The sequence below is a fragment of the Somniosus microcephalus genome, chromosome 24 (assembly GCF_052327205.1).
Source record: "Somniosus microcephalus isolate GS21.2 chromosome 24, FLI_Smic_1.0, whole genome shotgun sequence".
NCBI classification, from domain to species: domain Eukaryota; kingdom Metazoa; phylum Chordata; class Chondrichthyes; order Squaliformes; family Somniosidae; genus Somniosus; species Somniosus microcephalus.
Genome location: NC_141010.1, coordinates 62,554,875 through 62,580,454, shown reverse-complemented (window position 1 = coordinate 62,580,454; position 25,580 = coordinate 62,554,875). Strand labels below are relative to the sequence as shown.

Here is a 25,580-nt window from a genome sequence, read left to right as displayed (position 1 = left end):
GTCTCAGTGTGGAGACCGAGAGTTCAATGGTCTCAGTGTGGAGACCGAGAGTTCAATGGTCCCAGTGAGGAGACCGAGAGTTCAGTGGTCCCAGTGTGGAGACCGAGAGTTCAGTGACCCGAGTGTGGAGACCAAGATTTCAGTGGTCCCAGTGTGGAGACCGAGAGTTCAATGGTCTCAGTGTGGAGACCGGGAGTTCAGTGGTCCCAGTGTGGAGACCAAGAGTTCAGTGGTCCCAGTGTGGAGACCGAGAGTTCAGTGGTCCCAGTGTGGAGACCGAGAGTTCAGTGGTCCCAGTGTGGAGACCAGGAGTTCAATGGTCTCAGTGTGGAGACCGGGAGTTCAATGCTCTCAGTGTGGAGACCGAGAGTTCAATGGTCTCAGTGTGGAGACCGAGAGTTCAGTGGTCCCAGTGTGGAGACCAGGAGTTCAGTGGTCTCAGTGTGGAGACCAGGAGTTCAATGGTCTCAGTGTGGAGACCGAGAGTTCAATGGTCTCAGTGTGGAGACCGGGAGTTCTATGGTCCCAGTGTGGAGACCGGGAGTTCAGTGGCCCCAGTGTGGAGACTGGGAATTCAATGGTCTCAGTGTGGAGACTGGGAGTTCAATGATCCCAGTGTGGAGACCGGGAGATCAATGGCCCCAGTGTGGAGACCGGGGGTTCAGCGGTCCCAGTGTGGAGACTGGGAGATCAGTGGCCCCAGTGTGGAGACCGGGAGTTCAGTGGCCCCAATGTGGAGACCGGGAGATCAGTGGCCCCAGTGTGGAGACCGGGAGTTCAATGGTCCCAGTGTGGAGGCCGGTAAATCAGTGGCCCCAGTGTGGAGACCGGGAGTTCAGTGGTCCCAGTGTGGAGACCGGAAGTTCAATGGTCTCAGTGTGGAGACCGGGAGTTCAATGGTCCCAGTGTGGAGACCGAGAGTTCGGTGGCCCCAGTGTGGAGCTGCTGGGCCCAGCTGAGTATGCTGGGTTTACATTAGGAACTGTAAATCTTGTTACTGAGTCTTCGAGCTGTCAACATGGATCGAATATACACCTGCCTGCTGGAACATTCCACAAAGGCTGATGCTGAGCGTGACCCCCACATTGCCGTATCAGGAGGGGGGAGGTCAGTATCACTGGGACCAGTGAAAGTTCTTGTGCATTCTTAAAGGGTCCCAACCACCTTAGAGCGAAATGCCTCGCACCTCCTGAGGGATTATTTCTGTAGAACGACATGCCCCTCCCCCACAACAGATCAGGCCTATAAATGGCCATCGGTACTGCTAGAGATCTTCAGTGAGTGGCTCATTAACTTAAATAGAGGACTGCTGCTTGCCTGCATCCTTGAGCATTCCGGGAATGCAGTTTGTGACTGGCTGCTGTTGCTGCTGATATTCAGTCCGTGCTGGGCCCACAGAGGCCTAGAAATTGGATCAAGCAGAGCCATCTTCGGACCAGGGCCTGGATTAGGCACTCGGCCCCCCGAGCTGTGGGCCTAGCACTTGTATCAGGCGGGTGATCTGGGTGACTACAGGGCGCCTGAACCAATATGGTGTGTGGTGCATCCCCAGCACAGAATGAGCGCGTGCAGGCGGCGCCGTCCGATGCAGTTTCTAGGCCATAGTGTGTCCGTGGGGGAAATCGGAGAATAGGCCTTTCTAAGCTCTTCCATTTCCCAAGTCCTCCAGAGGCAGTCCAATCTGACCTCCGCTTTCTGGATTGATTCGCGTATGTACAATTCTATTGAAGGCATGTCCTTAGCCAATGGAATGTTGGAATGTGAACAGCTGGAATAGACACATCTGGGCAGGCCCAATGTCTGGGACATTTCACATCCCATAATACCTTTCATACTCCTCTCTCAAATTATCCAGCGCTCCCTCGAACTTGCTGATACAGGTGCCTCCCTCCCCTGTTCCACACATTCAACACCCTCTGTGTAAGGCAGTTACATCTAAACAGTCCTTCCATCTTCTCTTCTCAATTTATAGCTGCACTAACTTATTACCGCCTCCCTGTTTCGCCCCAGTGTCCATCAGCCCTGTTAAAGTGGCTCAGAGTGTGTGCAAATTTCCCGCTAATCCTGATCTCCAGCCCATGGACAGGATTGCTCAGTTGGAGTGAGGCAGCAAGTGGGTGACTGGCCCTGATTGAGAGTGAGGGGCCCGACTGCTCACAGTGATGGCACAGGGGAGGAACTGGACCAACAATCATCAGGCAGGGTGGGATAGGCGGCCTGTGTGGCTGGAGAGATTTATCGATGTGGGATGTGCTGACCTCAGTGTTAGCCGTGACTGTGGGGTCACCAGGAGGTTGTTACATTGACCGGCCCAGGAAGTAGCCATCTGGACTCTCCGTACCGCTGAGACGGGCCACTCTCCGGCCAATCAGTGATGGTTTCTGTGAACGTGTATCGCTGGCGAGACCAGCTTTTATTGCCCAACACCAGTTTCCCTCAGAAGGTGGAGGTGGGCCTTCTTCTTCAACCTCTGCCGACCCTGTGGCGATATTGATCAGGAGTCGATTAAGGAATAAGATGGGGTAAGAGTTTCCATGGGTTGGGCGGGGAGGGGGGCAGGCGGGACCCGCGATTGTCTGCTGGAACATCGCCGATGGTTGGCGGAAACAGCCACATGGCCCCTCCCCCGTCACATGGCCCCTCCTCCACCACACGGCCCCTCCTCCACCACACGGCCCCTCCCCAACACACAGCCCCTCCTCCGTCACATGGCCCCTCCTCCGCCACACGGCCCCTCCCCAACACATGGCCCCTCCCCCACCACATGGCCCCTCCCCCAACACACGGCCCCTCCTCCGCCACACGGCCCCTCCCCCCACCGCACTGCACCTTCCACAACACACGGCCCCTCCCCCAACACACGACCCCACCCCCAACACACGGCCCCTCCCCAACACACGGCCCCTCCCCAACACACGGCCCCTCCCCCAACACACGGCCCCTCCCCCGTCAAACTGATTACTTGTGTTCCCTTTAACAAAACTTTTCAGGAGGTGGAGAAGTTACTTTGAACACATGTAGCAGTGAATCGCTGGCGGTGAAGCCAGGTTCTGCTCGGCCCAGTCACTCCCCCCTGTTCTAGCTGTGGTTATAATGAGGCCTCTGATCTGCCTGGGGCCTCATTATCTGTTTTTGGTAACTATTTGTGGTAACATCACACAGATAATGTGAGCAATTAAAGAGGTCTGGAACGAGGGAGTGTCAGGAGACCCACTCTAATTAGAGGAATGCTCGAGTCTCACATAACACATCTATTAAAGGGGCCCAGTGGATATCTCAGGTTCACCCCCAATGGACGGCAGTTGGTAACTCGAAGACATCCCTCATTTGGCTGTTTAATCGTGTTAATTTAGCCTGATTTAAAATTAGCTGCAGGAAACACAATGACATGGCTGAAGGGCTGAGCCAGCCAGTTTAACCCGAATATACAGTGAAGCCTGGGCCTGATGCTTTTACTCCACACGAACCCCGTCCAGGCTGAGGGAAGGAATGTCCGAGGGAAGGCTGTGAGTGGTGACTCCAGGGCCCTCCCCACAGATCCTGAAATCCACCGTTCTCTGGATCCTGACTGTAGATTACTTCCCAGCTTTGAACTGTAGTCTCCTGGGCTCTCTCTGTATGTCAGCAAATGTCGTGAAATCAGAGGTGACTTTCAGGGAGCGGAGTCTGTGGTAAAAGCAGGCCCTGGGATATTGGTGCGGGGCAGGAAAGGCTTAAACATTAAGCGAGTGATGAAAATTATTTTAATATGACGCAGCTTTGAGGAAATAGACACAGCCAGTGATTCCAGGCCGCACGGCCTCATGGGAACTGGGGTACAGGCCGCACGGCCTCATGGGAACTGGGGTACAGGCCGCACGGCCTCATGGGTACTGGGGTACAGGCCGCATGGCCTCATGGGAACTGGGGTACAGGCTGCAGGGCCTCATGGGAGCTGGGGTACAGGCCGCACGGCCTCATGGGTACTGGGGTACAGGCCACACGGCCTCATGGGTACTGGGGTACAGGCCGCACGGCCTCATGGGAACTGGCGTACAGGCCACAGGGCCTCATGGGTACTGGGGTACAGGCCGCACGGCCTCATGGGAACTGGCGTACAGGCCACAGGGCCTCATGGGAGCTGGGGTACAGGCCGCACGGCCTCATGGAACTGGGGTACAGGCCGCAGGGCCTCATGGGTACTGGGGTACAGGCCGCACGGCCTCATGGGTACTGGGGTACAGGCCGCACGGCCTCATGGGAACTGGGGTACAGGCCGCAGGGCCTCATGGGAACTGGGGTACAGGCCGCACGGCCTCATGGGTACTGGGGTACAGGCCGCACGGCCTCATGGGAACTGGGGTACAGGCCGCAGGGCCTCATGGGAACTGGGGTACAGGCCGCACGGCCTCATGGGAACTGGGGTACAGGGCGCACGGCCTCATGGGAACTGGGGTACAGGCTGCACAGCCTCATGGGAACTGGGGTACAGGCCGCAGGGCCTCATGGGCCTCTTGCATGCCTCGACCTTACAGGCCTCTACTCAATAACTCCAACAACAACTTCTATTTATATAGCAACTTTAATGTAGTAAAATGTCCCAAGGCGCTTCACAGGAGAGTTAAAAAACAAAATTCGACACCGAGCCACATAAGGAGGTGGTAGGACAGGTGACCAAAAGCTTGGTCTAACAGATAGGTTTTAAGAAGCGTCTTAAAGAAGGAAAGAGAGGGAGAGAGGTGGAGAGGTTTAGGGAGGGAATTCCAGAGATTAGGGCCCAGCAGCTGAAAGCACGGCCGCCAATGGTTGAGCGATTCAAATCGGGGATGCTCAAGAGGGTAGAATTGGAGGAGCGCAGATACCTCGGGGGGTTTTAGGGCTGGAGGAGGTTACAGAGATAGGGAGGAGGCGAGGCCATGGAGGGATTTGAAAACAAGGATGAGAATTTTAAATTTGAGGCATTGTTGAACGGGAGCCAATGTAGGTCGGCGAGCACAGGGGTGAGGGGTCAACGGGACTTGGTGCGAGTTCGGACACGGGCAGCGAGCACAGGGGTGAGGGGTCAACGGGACTTGGTGCGAGTTAGGACACGGGCAGCGAGCACAGGGGTGATGGGTCAACGGGACTTGGTGCGAGTTCGGACACGGGCAGCGAGCACAGGGGTGATGGGTCAACGGGACTTGGTGCGAGTTCGGACACGGGCAGCGAGCACAGGGGTGATGGGTCAACGGGACTTGGTGCGAGTTCGGACACGGGCAGCGAGCACAGGGGTGATGGGTGAACGGGACTTGGTGCGAGTTCGGACACGGGCAGCGAGCACAGGGGTGATGGGTTAACGGGACTTGGTGCGAGTTCGGACACGGGCAGCGAGCACAGGGGTGATGGGTGAACAGGACTTGGTGCGAGTTCGGACACGGGCATCGAGCACAGGGGTGATGGGTGAACGGGACTTGGTGAGAGTTCGGACACGGGCAGCGAACACAGTGGTGATGGGTTACCGGGACTTGGTGCGAGTTCGGACACGGGCAGCGAGCACAGGGGTGATGGGTTAACGGGACTTGGTGCGAGTTCGGACATGGGCAGCGAGCACAGGGGTGATGGGTTAACGGGACTTGGTGCGAGTTCAGACATGGGCAGCGAGCACAGGGGTGATGGGTTAACGGGACTTGGTGCGATTTCGGACATGGGCAGTGAGCACAGGGGTGATGGGTTAACGGGGGTGATGGGTGAACGGGACTTGGTGCGAGTTCTGACACGGGCAGCGAGCACAGGGGTGATGGGTTAACGGGACTTGGTGCGAGTTCGGACACGGGCAGCGAGCACAGGGGTGATGGGTGAATGGGACTTGGTGCAAGTTCGGACACGGGCAGCGAGCACCGGGGTGATGGGTGAACGGGACTTGGTGTGAGTTCGGACACGGGCAGCGAGCACCGGGGTGATGGGTGAACGGGACTTGGTGTGAGTTCGGACACGGGCAGCGAGCACAGGGGTGATGGGTTAATGAGACTTGGTGCGAGTTCGGACACGGGCAGCGAGCACAGGGGTGATGGGTGAACGGGACTTGGTGCGAGTTCGGACACGGGCATCGAGCACAGGGTTGATGGGTGAACGGGACTTGGTGAGAGTTCGGACACGGGCAGCGAGCACAGTGGTGATGGGTTAACGGGACTTGGTGCGAGTTCGGACACGGGCAGCGAGCACAGGGGTGATGGGTTAACGGGACTTGGTGCGAGTTCGGACATGGGCAGCGAGCACAGGGGTGATGGGTTAACGGGACTTGGTGCGAGTTCGGACATGGGCAGCGAGCACAGGGGTGATGGGTTAACGGGACTTGGTGCGAGTTCGGACATGGGCAGTGAGCATAGGGGTGATGGGTTAATGGGGGTGATGGGTGAACGGGACTTGGTGTGAGTTCGGACACGGGCAGCGAGCACAGAGGTGATGGGTTAATGAGACTTGGTGCGAGTTCGGACACGGGCAGCGAGCACAGGGGTGATGGGTTAATGAGACTTGGTGCGAGTTCGGACACGGGCAGTGAGCGCAGGGGTGATGGGTGAACGGGACTTGGTGTGAGTTCGGACACGGGCAGCGAGCACAGGGGTGATGGGTTAATGAGACTTGGTGCGAGTTCGGACACGGGCAGTGAGCGCAGGGGTGATGGGTGAACGGGACTTGGTGTGAGTTCGGACACGGGCAGCGAGCACAGGGGTGATGGGTTAATGGGACTTGGTGCGAGTTCGGACACGGGCAGTGAGCACAGGGGTGATGGGTTAACGGGACTTGGTGTGAGTTCGGACACGGGCAGCGAGCACAGGGGTGCTGGGTTAACGGGACTTGGTGTGAGTTCGGACACGGGCAGCGAGCACAGGGGTGATGGGTTAACGGGACTTGGTGCGAATTCGGACACGGGCAGCAGGGTTTCCGATGTGGAAGTGTGGAATGTGCGAGGCCGGCCAGGAGATCATTCCAATAGTCGAGTTTAGAGGTAACAAAGGCATGGATGAGGGTTTCAGCAGCAGATGAGCTGAGGCGGGGAAGAGATAGGCGATGTTACGGAGGTGGAAGTAGGCGGTCTTAGTGATGGAGAGGATGTGGGGTCGGAAGCTCAGTTCAGGGTCAAGGTTGTGAACAGTCTGGTTCAGCTTTAGACAGTGGTCAGGGAGAGGAGTGGAGTTGGTGGCTAGGGAACAGAGTTTGTGTCTGGGACCGCAGGCAATGGCTTCTGCCTCCCCAATATCTAATTGAAGGAAATTTCTGTTAATCCAGTACTGGATGTTGGACAAGCAGTCTGACAATTTAGAAACCGTGGCGGGGTCGAGAGAAGAGGTGGTGAGGTAGAGCTGGGTGTCGTCAGCGTACATGTGGAAACTGATGCTGTGTTTTCAGATGATGTCGCCAAGGGGCAACATGTAGATGAGAAATAGAAGGGGGCCAAGGATAGATCCCTGGGGGACACCAGAGGTAACGATGCGGGAGCAGGAACAGAAGCTATTGCAGGTGATTCTCTGGATATGACTGGAGAGATAAGAATGGAACCAGGCGAGTGCTGTCCCACCCAGCTGGACGACGGTGGAGAGACATTGGAGGAGGATGGAGTGGTCAACCGTGTCAAAGGCTGCAGACAAGTCGAGAAGGACGAGGAGGGATAGTTCACCAGGCAGTCACATAGGATGTCATAAGGGCCGTTTCAGTACTGTGGCAGGGCCGGAGACCTGACGATGGCAGTTTTGCTGGGGAGAGTGACAGTATAGTATGGGTAGGGGAGATTATATGGAGGGAGAGATTAAGGGAGGATAGGAGGGTAGTGAATTCGGAGGAGAGAGAGCATAATGAGTTGAGATGGAGGTTGAAATCACCGAGGGGCCTTGTGCAGCGTGATCGGAGATCGCCAGTGCCGGCAAAAGAGCGCGGCACCAAGGAGAAGTGCCGGGCTCTTGGAACGCAGTCGGCACTCCGCGGGGGGTGGGCTCAGGAGGCCGGGGACGGCAGCGCGGAGAGGTGCTGGCAGGCAGCCAGCAAAAAAAATGGCCACCCCGCATCGCTCCTTTAATTAGCGCCTCTACCGCCGCAGGTAGGCCCCCCTAAACCGGTCGCACATAGCGTCCGGCGTTAAAGCAGGGGGCGCATCTAAATATCGCGATTGGGGCGTTAGCGGGGCGCTGCGCACACCGATGATGTCATCGGTAGCGGCGCAGCGCTAACGGCTAGCGCCGCCATTAGCGTCCCGCTGAATTTAGCGGGAGGCGTGGCCAGTGGCTTCCGACCCACTTAGCGCCCTCTTAAGGCGCTAACGGGTGGCGCAGCCCACTGAATTTCTAGGCCTAAATATCCTTAAATCTTTCTATTCTTTTGTGTTTTCCTTGGTTTCTAAATGATGTTACTCATCTAACTGCAAAACAAAAAGTCAAATATTTTATTTGGGGCCTGGTGACACTGAGACACTGGGCTAAGGTAACTGCGATTAAAACAGTGGGCAAATGTCATGTGATCAAATGTCACATGATCAAATCTCCAGGAATATGTCAAACCAGAGTTGACAACCCCAACTGTAAGCAAAGTCCCTACCTGAGGCTTCTACTCAAAGGCCTCTCCCTGGGGTTCTGTGCTGATCTGATGTGTCGAGCCTCTACCTGTCGGTCACAGCTGTCGCGCAGCCGTTACCTGTGGTCATGCTCTGCGGTTACTTCTCTCACCCACACCCCAAAGAAATAATCAGGGAAAAACAGAAGTGTCTTTTGTTGAATTTAATTTGTGGTAAAAACTCATAAATTAAAATACAAGTTAATGGACAATCAGAGATGGGCTGAGTGTGATGGAGCATATCCACATACACAGCACAGCGCACACAGTAAGAGCAGCTTGATTTCAGTGCTAATGATGGGACTGAGTGGGTCTGCCCGATGATACACGATGGCTTCTCACTTGCTGAGATGACATCAGTGTGGAATCAGGAAAGGTTGTTGGTGTAAAGGTTTGGCTGCTCGTTGCTCCTGGTTACGTCTTCACTGGCGATCGCACTGTTCGCCCTCTGGAACCACCAGAAAGAGAGAAAAAACAATCAGCATTTATAAAAGAGGCCAGCCATCAACTAACAGAGGACTTCAAAACCAAGAAAATAACTTTACATAGAATTTACTGCACAGAAACAGGCCATTCGGCCCAACAGCTCCACGATGGTGTTTATGATCCAAACAAGCTTCCTTCCACCCAATCAACTTATCACTTGCATTTCTGTGGCGCCTTTCACGACCTCAGGAAGGCTTTAAGCCAATTAAATACTATTGAAATGTAGTCACTGTTGTAATGAAGGCAGGTACTGCACCGGGGGGGGGGGGGGTGGGGGGGAGCTGTTTAGCCTGGAGTTCGTGCTCATTACTCTGGAATGCGACTACAACTCAGAGATCAGAGAGTCACCACTGAGACACAGCCAGCACGTAATAATACATCAAACAGGTCTGAGGCGGACACAAGTAACGTGGGTTAGATACAGAGTAAAGCTCCCTCTACACTGTCCCATCAAACACTCCCAGGGCAGGTACAGCACGGGTTAGATACAGAGTAAAGCTCCCTCTACACTGTCCCATCAAACACTCCCAGGGCAGGTACAGCACGGGGTTAGATACAGAGTAAAGCTCCCTCTATACTGTCCCATCAAACACTCCCAGGGCAGGTACAGCATGGGTTAGATACAGAGCAAAGCTCCCTCTACACTGTCCCATCAAACACTCCCAGGGCAGGTACAGCACGGGGTTAGATACAGAGTAAAGCTCCCTCTATACTGTCCCATCAAACACTCCCAGGGCAGGTACAGCATGGGTTAGATACAGAGTAAAGCTCCCCCTACACTGTCCCATCAAACACTCCCAGGGCAGGTACAGCATGGGTTAGATACAGAGTAAAGCTCCCTCTACACTGTCCCATCAAACACTCCCCGGGCAGGTAGAGCACGGGTTAGATACAGAGTAAAGCTCCCTCTACACTGTCCCATCAAACACTCCCAGGGCAGGTACAGCACGGGTTAGATACAGAGTAAAGCTCCCTCTACACTGTCCCATCAAACACTCCCAGGGCAGGTACAGCACGGGGTTAGATACACAGTAATGCTCCCTCTACACTGTCCCATCAAACACTCCCAGGGCAGGTACAGCACGGGTTAGATACAGAGTAAAGCTCCCTCTACACTGTCCCATCAAACACTCCCAGGGCAGGTACAGCACGGGTTAGATACAGAGTAAAGCTCCCTCTGCACTGTCCCATCAAACACTCCCAGGGCAGGTACAGCACGAGTTAGATACAGAGTAAAGCTCCCTCTACACTGTCCCATCAAACACTCCCAGGGCAGGTACAGCACAGGTTAGATACAGAGTAATGCTCCCTCTACACTGTCCCATCAAACACTCCCAGGGCAGGTACAGCATGAGTTGGATACAGAGTAAAGCTCCCTCTACACTGTCCCATTAAACATTCCCAGGGCAGGTACAGCACGGGTTAGATACAGAGTAAAGCTCCCTCTACACTGTCCCATCAAACACTCCCAGGGCAGGTACAGCACAGGTTAGATACAGAGTAAAGCTCCCTCTACACTGTCCCATCAAACACTCCCAGGGCAGGTACAGCACGGGTTGGATACAGAGTAAAGCTCCCTCTACACTGTCCCATTAAACATTCCCAGGGCAGGAACAGCATGGGTTAGATACAGAGTAAAGCTCCCTCTACACTGTCCTATCAAACACTCCCAGGGCAGGTACAGCACGGGTTAGATACAGAGTAAAGCTCCCTCTACACTGTCCCATCAAACACTCCCAGGGCAGGTACAGCACAGGTTAGGCACAGAATAAAGCTCCCTCTACACTGTTCCATCAAATACTCCCAGGGCAGGTACAGCATGAGTTAGATAGAGAGTAAAACTCCCTCTACACTGTCCCATCAAGCACTCACAGGGCCGTTACAGCACGGGTTAGATACAGAGTAAAGCTCCCTCTACACTGTCCCATCAAACACGCCCAGAGCAGGTACAGCATGGGTTAGATACAGAGTAAAGCTCCTTCTACACTTTCCCATCAAACACTCCCAGGGCAGGTAAAGCACGGGTTCGATACAGAGTAAAGCTCCCTCTACAATGTCCCATCAAATACTCCCAGGGCGGGTACCGCACGGGTTAGATACAGAGAAAAGCTCCCTCTACTCTATCCCATCAAACACGCCCAGGGCAGTCACAGACCGGGTTAGATACAGAGTAAAGAACCCTCTACACTGTCCCATCAAACACTCCCAGGGCAGGTACAGCACGGTTTCAATACAGAGTAAAGCTCCCTCTACACTGTCCCATCTAACACTCCCAGGGCAGGTACAGCACGGGTTAGATACACAGTAATGCTCCCTCTACACTGTCCCATCAAACACTCCCAGGGCAGGTACAGCACGGATTAGATACAGAGTAAATCTCCCCCTACACTATCCTACCAAACACGCCTAGGGCAGGAACAGCATGGGGTAGATACAGAGTAAAGCTCCCTCTACACTGTCCCATCAAACACTCCCAGGGCAGGTACAGCATGGGTTAGATACAGAGTAAAGCTCCCTCTACACTGTCCGATCAAACACTCCCAGGGCAGGTACAGCCTGGGTTAGATACAGAGTAAAGCTCCCTCTACACTGTCCCATCAAACACTCCCAGGGCAGGTACAGCACAGGGTAGATACACAGTAATGCTCCCTCTACACTGTCACGTCAAACACTCCCAGGGCAGGTACAGCACGGGTTCGATACAGAGACAACCTCCCTCTACACTGTCCCCATCAAACCCTCATAGGGCAGGTACAGCACGGGTTAGATACAGAGTAAAGCTCCCTCTACACTGTCCGATCAAACACTCCCAGGGCAGGTACAGCCTGGGTTAGATACAGAGTAAAGCTCCCTCTACACTGTCCCATCAAACACTCCCAGGGCAGGTACAGCACAGGGTAGATACACAGTAATGCTCCCTCTACACTGTCACGTCAAACACTCCCAGGGCAGGTACAGCACGGGTTCGATACAGAGACAACCTCCCTCTACACTGTCCCCATCAAACCCTCATAGGGCAGGTACAGCACGGGTTAGATACAGAGTACTGCTCCCTCTACACTGTCCCATCAAACACTCCCAGGGCAGGTACAGCACGGGGTTAGATACAGAGTAAAGCTCCCTCTACACTGTCCCATCAAACACTCCCAGGGCGGGTACCACACGGGTTAGATACAGAGAAAAGCTCCCTCTACAGTGCCTCATCAAACACCCCCAGGGCAGGTATAGCACGGGTTAGATACAGAGTAAAGCTCCCTCTACTCTATCCCATCAAACACGCCCAGGGCAGGTGCAGCCTGGGTTAGATACAGAGTAAAGCACCCTCTACACTGTCCCATCAAACACTCCCAGGGCAGGTACAGCACAGGGTAGATACAGAGTAATGCTCCCTCTACACTGTCCCATCAAACACTCCCAGGGCAGGTACAGCACGGGTTAGATACACAGTAATGCTCCCTCTACACTGTCCCATCAAACACTCCCAGGGCTGGTACAGCACGGGTTAGATACAGAGTAAAGCTCCCTCTACACTGTCCCATCAAACATTCTCAGGGCAGGTACAGCACGGGTTAGATACAGTGTAAAGCTCCCTCTACACTATCCCATCAAACACTCCCAGGGCAGGTACAGCACAGGTTAGATACAGAGTAAAGCTCCCTCTACACTGTCCCATCAAACACTCCCAGGGCAGGTACAGCACGGGTTAGATACAGAGTAAATCTCCCTCTACACTGTCCCATCAAACACTCCCAGGGCAGGTACAGCACGGGTTAGATACACAGTAATGCTCCCTCTACACTGTCCCATCAAACACTCCCAGGGCAGGTACAGCATGGGTTAGATACAGAGTAATGCTCCCTCTACACTGTCCCATCAAACACTCCCAGGGCAGGTACAGCACAGGTTAGACACAGAATAAAGCTCCCTCTACACGGGGTGACATTTTCAGAGACTGACCACCCTGTGCCTCAGTCTCATTGATTGAAGCGGGGGATTTTGAGGTGATAGTCCTCCAGCCTGTGTTTAACTCACCAATTTGAAACTTTTCATCCGGATAAGATGTGTTTTGCAAAAGCTGCAAAAGTAAAATAACAAAATTATTGCTGTTCAATGAACGAGATCTTTTCCAGCAGTGGGAGGTGGGATTGCTGAACACAGGCAATGGGGCACGCCAGAGAGCGTCGATCATACTCCCCCTCATTGTCTGTGGCTCATCCAATACCACATGCTTTAGGACAATATGATAAATGTAGAGGAAAATATTTCTTTAACATTAGTCAAAATATTAAAAAATATTTATCTGGATGTTATAGATTATTCAGTGGTTTTGTTTCCTGTACATTATTGTATTGTGTCATGCATTGTGTAGCTTTGATTTTCATACAGATTATTGGATATCGCTGTTCTTATACATAAATGCCTCTTTCTCTCTGGGTTATACAGATTGTTGTATATCTCTGCGTTCCTTAAGGGCCCGATTTGCTCTGGTCCCTGTCTCACTGAAATCAACAAAATACAGAATTTAAACTTTCGATGGGGTGTTAGTGCATAATGTTGGATTGAGTGAGCAGAGTGTGAGTTGAGGAGAGTTAGATTGAGGGGAGTGTGAGTTGGGGTGAGCTGGAGTGAGGGGAGTGTGAGTTGGGGAGAGTTGGAGTGAGCAGAGTGTGAGTTGGGGAGAGTTGGAGTGAGGGGAGTGTAAGTTGGGGAGAGTTGGAGTGAGGGGAGTGTGAGTTCGGGAGAGTTGGAGTGAGGGGAGTGTGAGTTGGGGAGAGTTGGAGTGAGCAGAGTGTGAGTTGGGGAGAGTTGGAGTGAGGGGAGTGTGAGTTGGGGAGTGTTAGAGTGAGGGGAGTGTGAGTTGGGGAGAGTTGGAGTGAGGGGAGTGTGAGTTGGGGAGAGTTGGAGTGAGGGGAGTGTGAGTTGGGGAGAGTTGGAGTGAGGGGAGTGTGAGTTGGGGAGAGTTGGAGTGAGGGGAGTGTGAGTTGGGGAGAGTTGGAGTGAGGGGAGTGTGAGTTGGGGAGAGTTGGAGTGAGGGGAGTGTGAGTTGGGGAGAGTTGTAGTGAGGGGAGTGTGAGTTGGGGAGAGTTGGAGTGAGGGGAGTGTGAGTTGGGGAGAGTTGGAGTGAGGGGAGTGTGAGTTGGGGAGAGTTGGAGTGAGCGGAGTGTGAGTTGGGGAGAGTTGGAGTGAGGGGAGTGTGAGTTGGGGAGAGTTGGAGTGAGGGGAGTGTGAGTTGGGGAGAGTTGGAGTGAGGGGAGTGTGAGTTGGGGAGAGTTGGAGTGAGGGGAGTGTGAGTTGGGGAGAGTTGGATTGAGGGGAGTGTGAGTTGGGGAGAGTTGGAGTGAGGGGAGTTTGAGTTGGGGAGAGTTGGAGTAAGGGGAGTGTGAGTTGGGGAGAGTTGGAGTGAGGGGAGTGTGAGTTGGGGAGAGTTCGATTGAGGGGAGTGTTAGTTGGGGAGAGTTGGAGTGAGGGGAGTGTGAGTTGGGGAGAGTTGGAGTGAGGGGAGTGTGAGTTGGGGAGAGTTGGAGTGAGGGGAGTGTGAGTTGGGGAGAGTTGGAGTGAGGGGAGTGTGAGTTGGGGAGAGTTGGATTGAGGGGAGTGTGAGTTGGGGAGAGTTGGAGTGAGCAGAGTGTGAGTTGGGGAGTGTTGGAGTGAGGGGAGTGTGAGTTGGGGAGATTTGGAGTGAGGGGAGTGTGAGTTGGGGAGAGTTGGAGTGAGGGGAGTGTGAGTTGGGGAGAGTTGGAGTGAGGGGAGTGTGAGTTGGGGAGAGTTGGAGTGAGCAGAGTGTGAGTTGGGGAGAGTTGGAGTGAGGGGAGTGTGAGTTGGGGAGTGTTGGAGTGAGGGGAGTGTGAGTTGGGGAGAGTTGGAGTGAGGGGAGTGTGAGTTGGGGAGAGTTGGAGTGAGGGGGGTGTGAGTTGGGGAGAGTTGGAGTGAGGGGAGTGTGAGTTGGGGAGAGTTGGAGTGAGGGGAGTGTGAGTTGGGGAGAGTTGGAGTGAGGGGAGTGTGAGTTGGGAAGAGTTGGAGTGAGGGGAGTGTGAGTTGGGGAGAGTTGTAGTGAGGGGAGTGTGAGTTGGGGAGAGTTGGAGTGAGGGGAGTTTGAGTTGGGGAGAGTTGGAGTAAGGGGAGTGTGAGTTGGGGAGAGTTGGAGTGAGGGGAGTGTGAGTTGGGGAGAGTTCGAGTGAGGGGAGTGTTAGTTGGGGAGAGTTGGAGTGAGGGGAGTGTGAGTTGGGGAGAGTTGGAGTGAGGGGAGTGTGAGTTGGGGAGAGTTGGAGTGAGGGGAGTGTGAGTTGGGGAGAGTTGGAGTGAGGGGAGTGTGAGTTGGGGAGAGTTGGATTGAGGGGAGTGTGAGTTGGGGAGAGTTGGAGTGAGCAGAGTGTGAGTTGGGGAGTGTTGGAGTGAGGGGAGTGTGAGTTGGGGAGAGTTGGATTGAGGGGAGTGTGAGTTGGGGAGAGTTGGAGTGAGGGGAGTGTGAGTTGGGGTGAGTTGGAGTGAGGGGAGTGTGAGTTGGGGAGAGTTGGAGTGAGGGGAGTGTGAGTTGGGGAGAGTTGGATTGAGGGGAGTGTGAGTTGGGGAGGGTTGGAGTGAGGGGAGTGTGAGTTGGGGAGAGTTGGAGTGAGGGGAGTGTTAGTTGGGGAGAGTTGGAGTGAGGGGAGTGTGAGTTGGGGAGAGTTGGAGTGAGGGGAGTGTGAGTTGGGGAGAGTTGGATTGAGGGGAGTGTGAGTTGGGGAGAGTTGGAGTGAGGGGAGTGTGAGTTGGGGCGAGTTGGTGTGAGGGGAGTGTGAGTTGGGGAGAGTTGGAGTGAGGGGAGTGTGAGTTGGGGAGAGTTGGATTGAGGGGAGTGTGAGTTGGGGAGAGTTGGAGTGAGGGGAGTGTGAGTTGGGGAGAGTTGGAGTGAGGGGAGTGTGAGTTGGGGAGAGTTGGAGTGAGGGGAGTGTGAGTTGGGGAGAGTTGGAGTGAGGGGAGTGTGAGTTGGGGAGAGTTGGAGTGAGGGGAGTGTGAGTTGGGGAGAGTTGGAGTGAGGGGAGTGTGAGTTGGGGAGAGTTGGAGTGAGGGGAGTGTGAGTTGGATTGAGCAGAGTGTGAGTTGGGGAGTGTTGGATTGAGGCGAGTGTGAGTCGGGGAGATTTGGAGTGAGAGGAGTGTGAGTCGGGGAGATTTGGAGTGAGGGGAGTGTGAGTCGGGGAGATTTGGAGTGATGGGAGTGTGAGTCGGGGAGAGTTGGAGTGAGGGGAGTGTGAGTCGGGGAGATTTGGAGTGAGGGGAGTGTGAGTCGGGGAGAGTTGGAGTGAGGGGAGTGTGAGTCGGGGAGATTTGGAGTGAGGGGAGTGTGAGTTGGGGAGAGTTGGAGTGAGGGGAGTGTGAGTTGGAGTGAGCAGAGTGTGAGTCGGGGAGAGTTGGAGTGAGGGGAGTGTGAGTTGGGGAGAGTTGGAATAAGTGGAGTGTGAGTCAGGGAGATTTGGAGTGAGGGGAGTGTGAGTTGGGGAGAGTTGGAATAAGGGGAGTGTGAGTCAGCGAGATTTGGAGTTAGGGGAGTGTGAGTCGGGGAGAGTTGGAGTGAGGGGAGTGTGAGTCGGGGAGAGTTGGATTGAGGGGAATGTGAGTCGGGGAGAGTTGCTAACCTCAGTGATCTTTCTCACTGATGTTCGGGAGGTGTGACCGAGATCTAGTCATGGTCTCACCTTCATAGTTGACACATCCATTCGAGTCCTCGTGTCCGGCCATTAGCTGCTCCACCTCATTCTCTGCCATCTTCTCACCTGCCGGGCAACAGACTCGTTAGATCTTTAAACGCAAGGGTTCCACTCAGTCCAGGCATAAACACTCTCTACTGCTGGATTCCAGCAACTTTACAAGCTTTCAAAATATTTAGATGTCCCACAATGGGTCAAATTTAATCAAAATAACATAAGCTTTGGGCTGGAACATAATCAAAGGGTTCATGTGGTTTATATATAAAAATAACGGAGACCCTTTAATGAGTTACTGGCTGGAATCTAATTGATGGGTTTGGTTGGTCCGTCTAAATACTTTTCTTGTTGATGAGAGTTTCCTTGAAGTGAATTATTGGGGAACATGAGACATGGGATTGGTGGGACCCCCCCTCGCCCATGAGAGGAACTATCTGAGAGAATGATGATTGCTGATGGGCTCAGTGAACTGGATGTGTGTATGGTGCAGACTGGAAGAATTTCACCAGGTTGATGTAATCACACTCCACAGAAGGAGATGAAAGAAAGCCAGACCGATCAGCCTCAATATCAGTAGCTGGGCATTAACCTCTGCTGCTGTGAGCAGTGATTGACATGATGGTGAAGATTTGGTGCAGGACAGATGTGATCCTAGAACATAAGAACATAAGAAATAGGAGCAGGAGTAGGCCAATCAGCCCCTCGAGCCTGCTCCACCATTCAATATGATCATGGCTGATCTGATCCTAACCTCAAATCTTCTATCACTCTGCATCCACCCGAACCCATGTGATCTCCCGGGAGAGGCGAAAACCAGATAAAAGACCCAGTGGCCAATTTGGGAGAAAAAAATCTGGGAAATTCCTCTCCGACCCATCTAGGCGATCGAAATTCTTCCAGGAGATCACTCTGTCCCTATATTTTCTACAGTACTTACCTTCTGTAAAGGCGATCTCCACCCCAGCCAGGAACAGGAATAAAACCATCTCCTGAAATCTAACACAGAATTAAAACACAGTAGGAGCAGAACCAGGCTACACGGCCCCTGGGCCCACTCCACTACCCACAGGGCCATGACCATTCCGAACCTAGACTCATGTCCAATTTCCTGCTTGCTCCTCGTAACCCTTAATTCCCTTTAACTCTAGGAAACTATCTATTTCTGTTTTAAATTTATTTAATGATGTAGCTTCCACAGCTTTCTGGGGCAGCAAATTCCACAAACCTACCACCCTCTGAGTGAAGAAGTTTCTCCTCATCTCAGTTTTGAAAGAGCAGCCCCTTATTTTAAGATTATGCCCCCTAGTTCTAGTTTCACCCTTCATTGGGAACATCCTCACCGCATCCACCCGATCAAGCCCCTTCACAATCTTATATGTTTCAATAAGATCGCCTCTCATTCTTCTGAACTCCAATGAGTAGAGTCCCAATCTACTCAACCTCTCCTCATATGACCACCCCCTCATCCCCGGGATTAACCGAGTGAACCTTCTTTGTACTGACTCGAGAGCAAGTATGTATTTTCTTAAGTATGGACACCAAAACTGTATGCAGTATTCCAGGTGCGGTCTCACCAATACCTTGTACAACTGCAGCAATACCTCCCTGTTTTTATATTCCACCCCCCTAGCAATAAAAGCCAACATTCCATTGGCCTTCTTGATCACTTGCTGCACCTGCATACTAACTTTTTGAGTTTCGTGCACCAGGACCCCCAGATCCCTTTGTAAGACAGTACTTTCCAGTTTCTTGCCACTAAGATAATAACTTGCTCTATGATTTTTCCTGCCAAAGTGCATAACCTCACACTTTCCAGTATTGTATTCCATCTGCCAAATCTCTGCCCACTTACTTAGCCTGTCTATGTCCCTTTGCAGGTTTTTTATGTCCTCCTCACTTACTACTTTCCGTCCCATCTTTGTATCATCTGCAAACTTTGATATGTTACACTCGGTCCCCTCCTCCAAATCGTTAATATAGATTGTAAAGAGTTGGGGACCCAGCACTGACCCCTGCGGAACACCACTAGTTACTGGTTGCCAATCTGAGAATGAACCATTTATCCCAACTCTCTGCTTTCTGTTAGAGAGCCAATCCTCCACCCACGCCAGAATATTACCCCCAATCCCGTGATTTTTTATCTTGAGCAATAATCTTTTGTGTGGCACCTTGTCAAATGCCTTTTGGAAGTCTAAATACACTACGTCCACTGGTTCCCCTTTATCCACCCTGTATGTTACTTCCTCAAAAAACTCAAGCAAATTTGTCAAACATGACTTCCCCTTCATGAAACCATGCTGAGTTTGTCCTATTAAATTATGTTTATCCAAATGTTCCGTTACTGTCTCCTTAATAATGGACTCTAACATTTTACCAACCACAGATGTTAGGCTAACAGGTCTATAGTTTCCAGCCTTCTGCCTACTACCCTTTTTAAATAAGGGTGTTACATTAGCAGTTTTCCAATCTGCCAGGACCTTTGCTGAGTCCAGGGAGTTTGGGAAAATTATTACCAATGCATCCACAATCCCTACCGCCACTTCCCTCAAGACCCTAGGATGCAAGCCATCAGGTCCAGGGGATTTATCCACCTTGAGTCCCATTATTTTACCAAGTACCACTTCCTTAGTGATCCTGATGGGGCAGCAGCATTTGGATGAGCTGAGGTTTACGGAGGGTGGAATGTGGGAGGTCGGCCCGGAGTGTGTTGGAATACTCGAGTCTAGAGGTAACAAAGGCATGGATGAGGGTTTCAGCAGCAGATGGGCTGTGGCGGAGGGGGAGACGGGCGATGTTACGGAGGTGGAAAGAGGCGGTCTTAGTGCTGAGGAGGATGACCAGCCGGATTGTACTCACAAGCTGTGTTATCGCATACCAGCTTCACAAGGCCATTAACAGGGGGCACACTGGGTGCCGCAGTGATCCTCTGATACTCTGCCCAGTTAACACACAGCTAACACCCAATGTAGAGCAGACGGCTGGGGAATGACAAGCCTTTCAGCTCATGCGTCCAGCGTGAGCCAACTGCTCAGTGTGGCCAAGTGCCCTGGGAATCAGTCTCTCTCCCTCGGTGAGTCTGTGCAGCGATGGCCCGAGACCAGGAACCGATGGGATGTATTAGTGGGCCGTGTCGTGGGCGAGCGATCCCATCCATTTTCCAGGTGTTCACGGCCCCGAGCAATGGAGACTTGTCTGGGACCCAACTTCTGATGGACGGGCGATGACTGAAGGCCTGACCTTGCAGCGAATCATTTCTATTATAATGTACAAACAATTCAACTCGCCTCATAGATTTAAATGCTGCTCCCTCCCAACGGACCCAACGTTGAACTATTCTAGAGACAGACCCACATCTGCTCGAGTTACTGTCTCTAACCGTTATTCCCACCGCCTGTCCTGGGGGCCGCTGTCCCTCATAGCCTGTGTTTTTAGCTTGCACTTCGCTGCTCTGCTCGTGTTTGGCTGCTGACCTTGGGAATCTACGCTACCGTCCTCTGCTGCTATATTTCTCCTGACTGTGGGTGGGCCATGGCACACTGAGGCCCATCTGTGGCTACATCACTGCACTACCGCCCCCCAACCCACCATTGTAATAAAGATCCACCTGCCTATGGACTGGGTAAATAGAGGAGGCCCAGTCATTGCCATGGTGCCAGGACTGGAGAATTTTAGCTATGAGGAAAGATTGGACAGGCTGGGGTTTTTTTCTTTGGATCAGAGGAGGCTGAGGGGAGATTTAATTGATGTGTATAAAATTATGAGGGACCTAGATAGAGTGGATAGGAAGGACCTATTTCCCTTAGCAGAGGGGTCAATAACCAGGGGGCAGAGGTTTAAAGTAATTGGTAGAAGGATTAGAGGAGAGTTGAGGAGAATTTTTCTTCACCCAGAGGGTGGTGGGGGTCTGGAACTCACTGCCTGAAAGGGTGGTAGAGGCAGAAACCCTCATCACATTTAAAAAGTACTTGGATATGCACTTGAGGTGCCGAAACCTACAGGGCTACGGACCAAGGTCGGAGAGCTCTTTTTCGACTGGTGCAGACTCAGCGGTCCGAATGGCCTCCTTTTGTGCCATAAATTTCTATGATGATTCTAATCGCTGGCAGTGACAGGTTCCTGTCCCATCAGAGGGTACTTACTGCTCCCTTGTGATGTAGGGAGGTTCTAAGACATCAGAAACAGTCAGTTTGTTAAGAAGGTGACTGTGGGTTGTGGTTTATTTAACAGAGACAAACAGCCACGCAGACCTCACTAAGAGAAGTGAGCGGCAGTGTGGCAGAGACAAGAGGCTAGCGAGGGTCACGCTCTGAACAGTTACTTTCGTGTATTGACTGCGAGTTTAACACCAGTCAATACGGTAATGTAATGTGCAATGCATTATGGGAATTACCCGGGAAAGCTGCAGTCAGCCATTTTACAAATAAAGTAAAGATCGCAGTTAGAAGCCTGTCTGCCTGACTCTGATTTAATTCGACGTAGCTACATGCTTGATTGAACGTATTAAAGCATAGATACAACATTGGCGACGAGGATAACGAACGGAATCATTTTTAAATAAGTAGCTGCCCCAGCTTTAGTTAGCTAGGATGGCGAAGACCGGCATTCAAAATTTTGCATGCTTCGCCAAGCCAGCCACGTTGGGTCCGAGATGGACGAGGTGGTTAACGTCTTTTGAGCTTTATGCCGATGGCAAAGGACTCATTATCGACGATACCTCTACAGCTGCCACAAAGCAGAGGAGAAGAGCTCTACTTTTACACCTAGCAGGACCAGATGTCCAGGATATCTTTTCGACTCTACCGGACACAGGAGAGCCAGCAGACTACACGGCGGCGGTTAGTGCCAAAATTCGCTGGAATCTGGAACTGTACCCATGGATTGGAGGGTAGCTAATGTTACCCCACTATTCAAAAAGGGTGGTAGAGAGAAAGCGGGGAATTACAGACCGCTAAGCCTGACATCGGTAGTGGGGAAAATGCTAGAGTCCATTATAAAGGATGTAATAGCTGAGCACTTGGAAAACAGTGACAGGATCGGACAAAGTTAACATGGATTTACAAAAGGTAAATCGTGCTTGACTAATCTACTGGAATTTTTTGAGGATGTATCTGGGAAAATAGATAAGGGAGAACCAGTAGATGTGGTGTATTTGGACTTTCAAAAGGCTTTCGATAAGGTCCCGCATAAGAGATTAGCATGTAAAGTTAAGGCACATGGGATTGGGGGCAAGGTATTGACTTGGATAGAGAACTGGTTGACGGACAGAAAGCAGAGAGTAGGAATTAACGGGTCTTTTTCCGAGTGGCAGGCAGTGACTAGTGGGGTACCGCAGGGATCAGTGCTAGGACCCCAGCTATTCACAATATACATTAATGATCTAGATAAGGGAACTAGATGTAATATCTCCAAGTTTGCAGACGACACAAAGCTGGGTGGGCGTGTGTGCTGCGAGGAGGATACCGAGAAACTCCAGGATGATTTGGACAATTTGGGTGATTGGGCAGAAGGGTGGCAGATGCAATATAATGTGGATAAATGCGAGGTTATCCACTTTAGTGTCAAAAACAGAAAGGCAGACTATTATCTGAATGGCAATAGATTGGGAGAAGGGGAAGTGCAACGAGACCTGGGTGTCCTTGTGCACCAGTCGCTGAAGGTAAGCATGCAGGTGCAGCAGGCGGTAAAGAAGGCAAATGGTATGTTGGCCTTCATAGCGAAAGGGTTTGAGTACAGGAGTAAGGATGTCCTGCTGCAGTTGTACAGGGCCTTGGTGAGACCGCACCTTGAGTACTGTGTGCAGTTTTGGCCGCCTTCACAGAATCACAGAAACCCCACAGTGCAGATAGAGGCCATTTCGGCCCATCGAGCCTGCACCGACACATATCCCACCCGATCCCCGTAACCCCACGTATTTAATCCCCCTAACACTAAGGGTCAATTTATCATAGCCAATCAACCTAACCCACACATCTGAGGAAGGATGTTCTTGCCATGGAAGGAGTTCAGCGAAGATTCACAAGGCTGATCCCTGGGATGGCAAGAATGACATATGAGGAGAGATTGGGTCGATTGGGCTGGAGTTTACTATTCACAGAACTGCTACTATTCACAGAATCCCCACAGTGCAGATAGAGGCCATTTCGGCCCATCGAGCCTGCACCGACACATATCCCACCCAATCCCCGTAACCCCTACATCAACACATATCCCACCCTATCCCCGTAACCCCACGTATTTAATCCCCCAACACTAAGGGTCAATTTATCATAGCCAATCAACCTAACCCGCACATCTTTGGACTGTGGGAGGAAACCGGAGCACCCGGAGGAAACCCACGCAAACACGGGGAGGATGTGCAAACTCCACACAGACAGTCACCCGAGGCCGGATTCGAACCCGGGTCCCTGGCGCTGTGAGGCAACAGTGCTAACCACTATGCCACCGTGCCACATTTAGAAGAATGAGAGGGGATCTCATCGAAACTTTAAAAATTCTGACAGGTCTGGACAAACTAGATGCAGGTAGAATGTTCCCGATGGTCGGAGAGTCCAGAACCAGGGGTCATAGTCTAAAAATAAGGGGTAAGCCATTTAGGACAGAGATGAGGAAGAATTTCTTCACCCAGAGAGTGGTGAACCTGTGGAATTCTCTACCACAGAAGGCGGTTGAGGCCAAGTCTTTAAATATATTCAAGAAGGAGTTAGATATATTTCTTAGAGCTAAAGGTATCAAGGGATATGGGGAGAAGGCAGGTACGGGGTACTGAGTTTGGATGATCAGCCATGATCTCATCGAATGGCGGAGCAGGCTCGAGGGGCCGAATGGCCTACTCCTGCTCCTATCTTCTATGTTTCTATCACTACTTCGTGCCCCAGGTCAACGCAGCATTTGTTAGACAGACTTTTCATAAGTTGTCCCAGAAGACAGGTGAGACTGTGCAACAATTTGCTACTCGCCTGCGGCAGGATGCTAAAGACTGTGCTTTTGGGGGGGATGTGGATAATCAAATAAGAGGCGCTATCCTGAGTAGGTGCACGTCAGCCTATGTGCGGAGGAAACTGCTAGAGGAAGGGCATGGTCTAACGCTCGCCCGCACGTTGCAATTGGCCTCACAATGTGAAAACGTCGAGGAGCAGATGTCAGCCATGTCATGTACAGAGAAGGCGGAGACAGATACTGTTCGTCGTGTTACACAGAAAAGAGGGTATTATACGAAAAGCTCGACGGAGAAACCAAAAGGAAATGGCGATAGGAACGAAAGGAAATGTTACAGATGTGGACACACAGACCACATGGGCAGAGATCCAAAATGCCCAGCACGCGGACAAACGTGTCATAAGTGCAAGGGAAAGGATCATTTCTCCAAAGTATGCCGCACAAAAGTTACAAAGAAACACAGTGTGAACAACGTAGAGGAACAAAATAACTGTGCATTTGCTGTTACTGGAAATAACGTGACAGAGAGACTTACCTTTTGTGTGGGGGGAGTAAACCTGAGAATGTTAATTGATTCGGGTGCAACTAATAATGTGATAGATGAGAATACATGGGAAGGATTAAAGTCAGAACACATTAAGTGTCAGTCATATGTCCCTAAGACAGAGAGAAAGTTATTCTCTTATGCTTCTAGCCGACCACTGTCAGTTAAAGGTGTATTCACATGTGGGATTACAATAGGTAAGAGAACTGAGCAGGCGGAATTCATTGTGGTTAAAGGCCATGGAGAGCCGTTGCTAGGAAGGGAGACAGCCATGAAACTGGGAGTTTTAAAAATAGGCGCAGATGTCTCAGCTGTGGTGGATGTAAGACAGCTACTAGAACAGCGGTATCCAAAGGTGTTCCAGGGAGTAGGAAGGCTGAACACAAAACAGATCAGTTTGTATATCGACCCACAAGTGAAGCCTGTGCGTATAGCATTCAACTTAAGGGGGGCAATAGAGGCCAAAATAAAACAATTGAGGGACATGGACGTTATTGAACCTGTAACTGGTCCCACCCCATGGGTAAATCCTGTGGTTATTGTACCAAAAGCGGATAAGGATGTAAGGTTATGCCTAGACATAAGACGAGCAAACCAGGCAATAGTGAGGGAACGATATCCAATCCCCACCGTTGATGAGATACTCCAAGGTATGAATGGCTCGATGGTGTTTAGTAAGCTAGACCTGAAATGTGGTTATCACCAGCTAGAACTGACCCCTGAGTCATGAGAAATCACAATGTTTGCAGTACATAACAGAGTATACAGGTACAAGAGGCTGATATTCGGTGTATCTTCAGCTAGTGAGCAATATCAGCACGAGATAGCTAATGCCTTAGCTGGAATGACTGTCTCTGCTGTGATCCAAATTCAAATGGTGTGTCTTTTCTCGTCAGGTGTCGCAGTGGCTCTGATAGCGTTGCAAACTGCAGGATGTTGAAAACATCTCAGATGACATTATCGTGCATGCACACGACCAGGAAACGCACGACAGACGCCTGCACGCTGTCAGAAGTGCCAATTCAACATGGACCGATTGATTTTCATGGGAATCCTGTTGTCTGAAAAGGGCATTGGACAAACAGCAGAGAGAGTGCGAGCGGTGGCAGAAGCTCGGGAACCAGAGAATGCTACAGAGGTGAGGAGTTTCTTGGGACTCGTTGGGTACAGTAGCAGATTCATCCCGCAGTTTGCAACGCTATCAGAGCCACTGCGACGCCTGACGAGAAAAGACACACCATTTAAATTTGGATCACAACAGAGACAGTCATTCAGTGCACTCAAGGAAGATTTGGCCAGAGCCGGCACTTTAGCATATTTTGATAAGGATGCACCAACCAAGGTGACAGCAGATGCCAGTCCTGTAGGTTT

At 51.9% G+C, this 25,580-nt stretch overlaps 1 protein-coding gene across 1 annotated transcript in view; it reads right to left on the bottom strand.

The window, feature by feature from the left end:
• Positions 1-8,708: 8,708 nt before the first annotated feature.
• LOC147101512 (myosin light chain 4-like) overlaps positions 8,709-25,580 on the bottom strand; it is a 42,555-nt gene continuing 25,683 nt past the window's right edge. The window contains exons 5-7 of the mRNA XM_085966671.1: positions 16,721-16,798; positions 13,078-13,120; positions 8,709-9,007 (exon numbers count right to left, since the gene is read on the bottom strand). Of these exons, the coding sequence (XP_085822797.1) occupies positions 13,092-13,120; positions 16,721-16,798 (107 nt within the window). The 3' untranslated portion in view covers positions 8,709-9,007; positions 13,078-13,091. The remainder of the gene's footprint in view (positions 9,008-13,077; positions 13,121-16,720; positions 16,799-25,580) is intronic.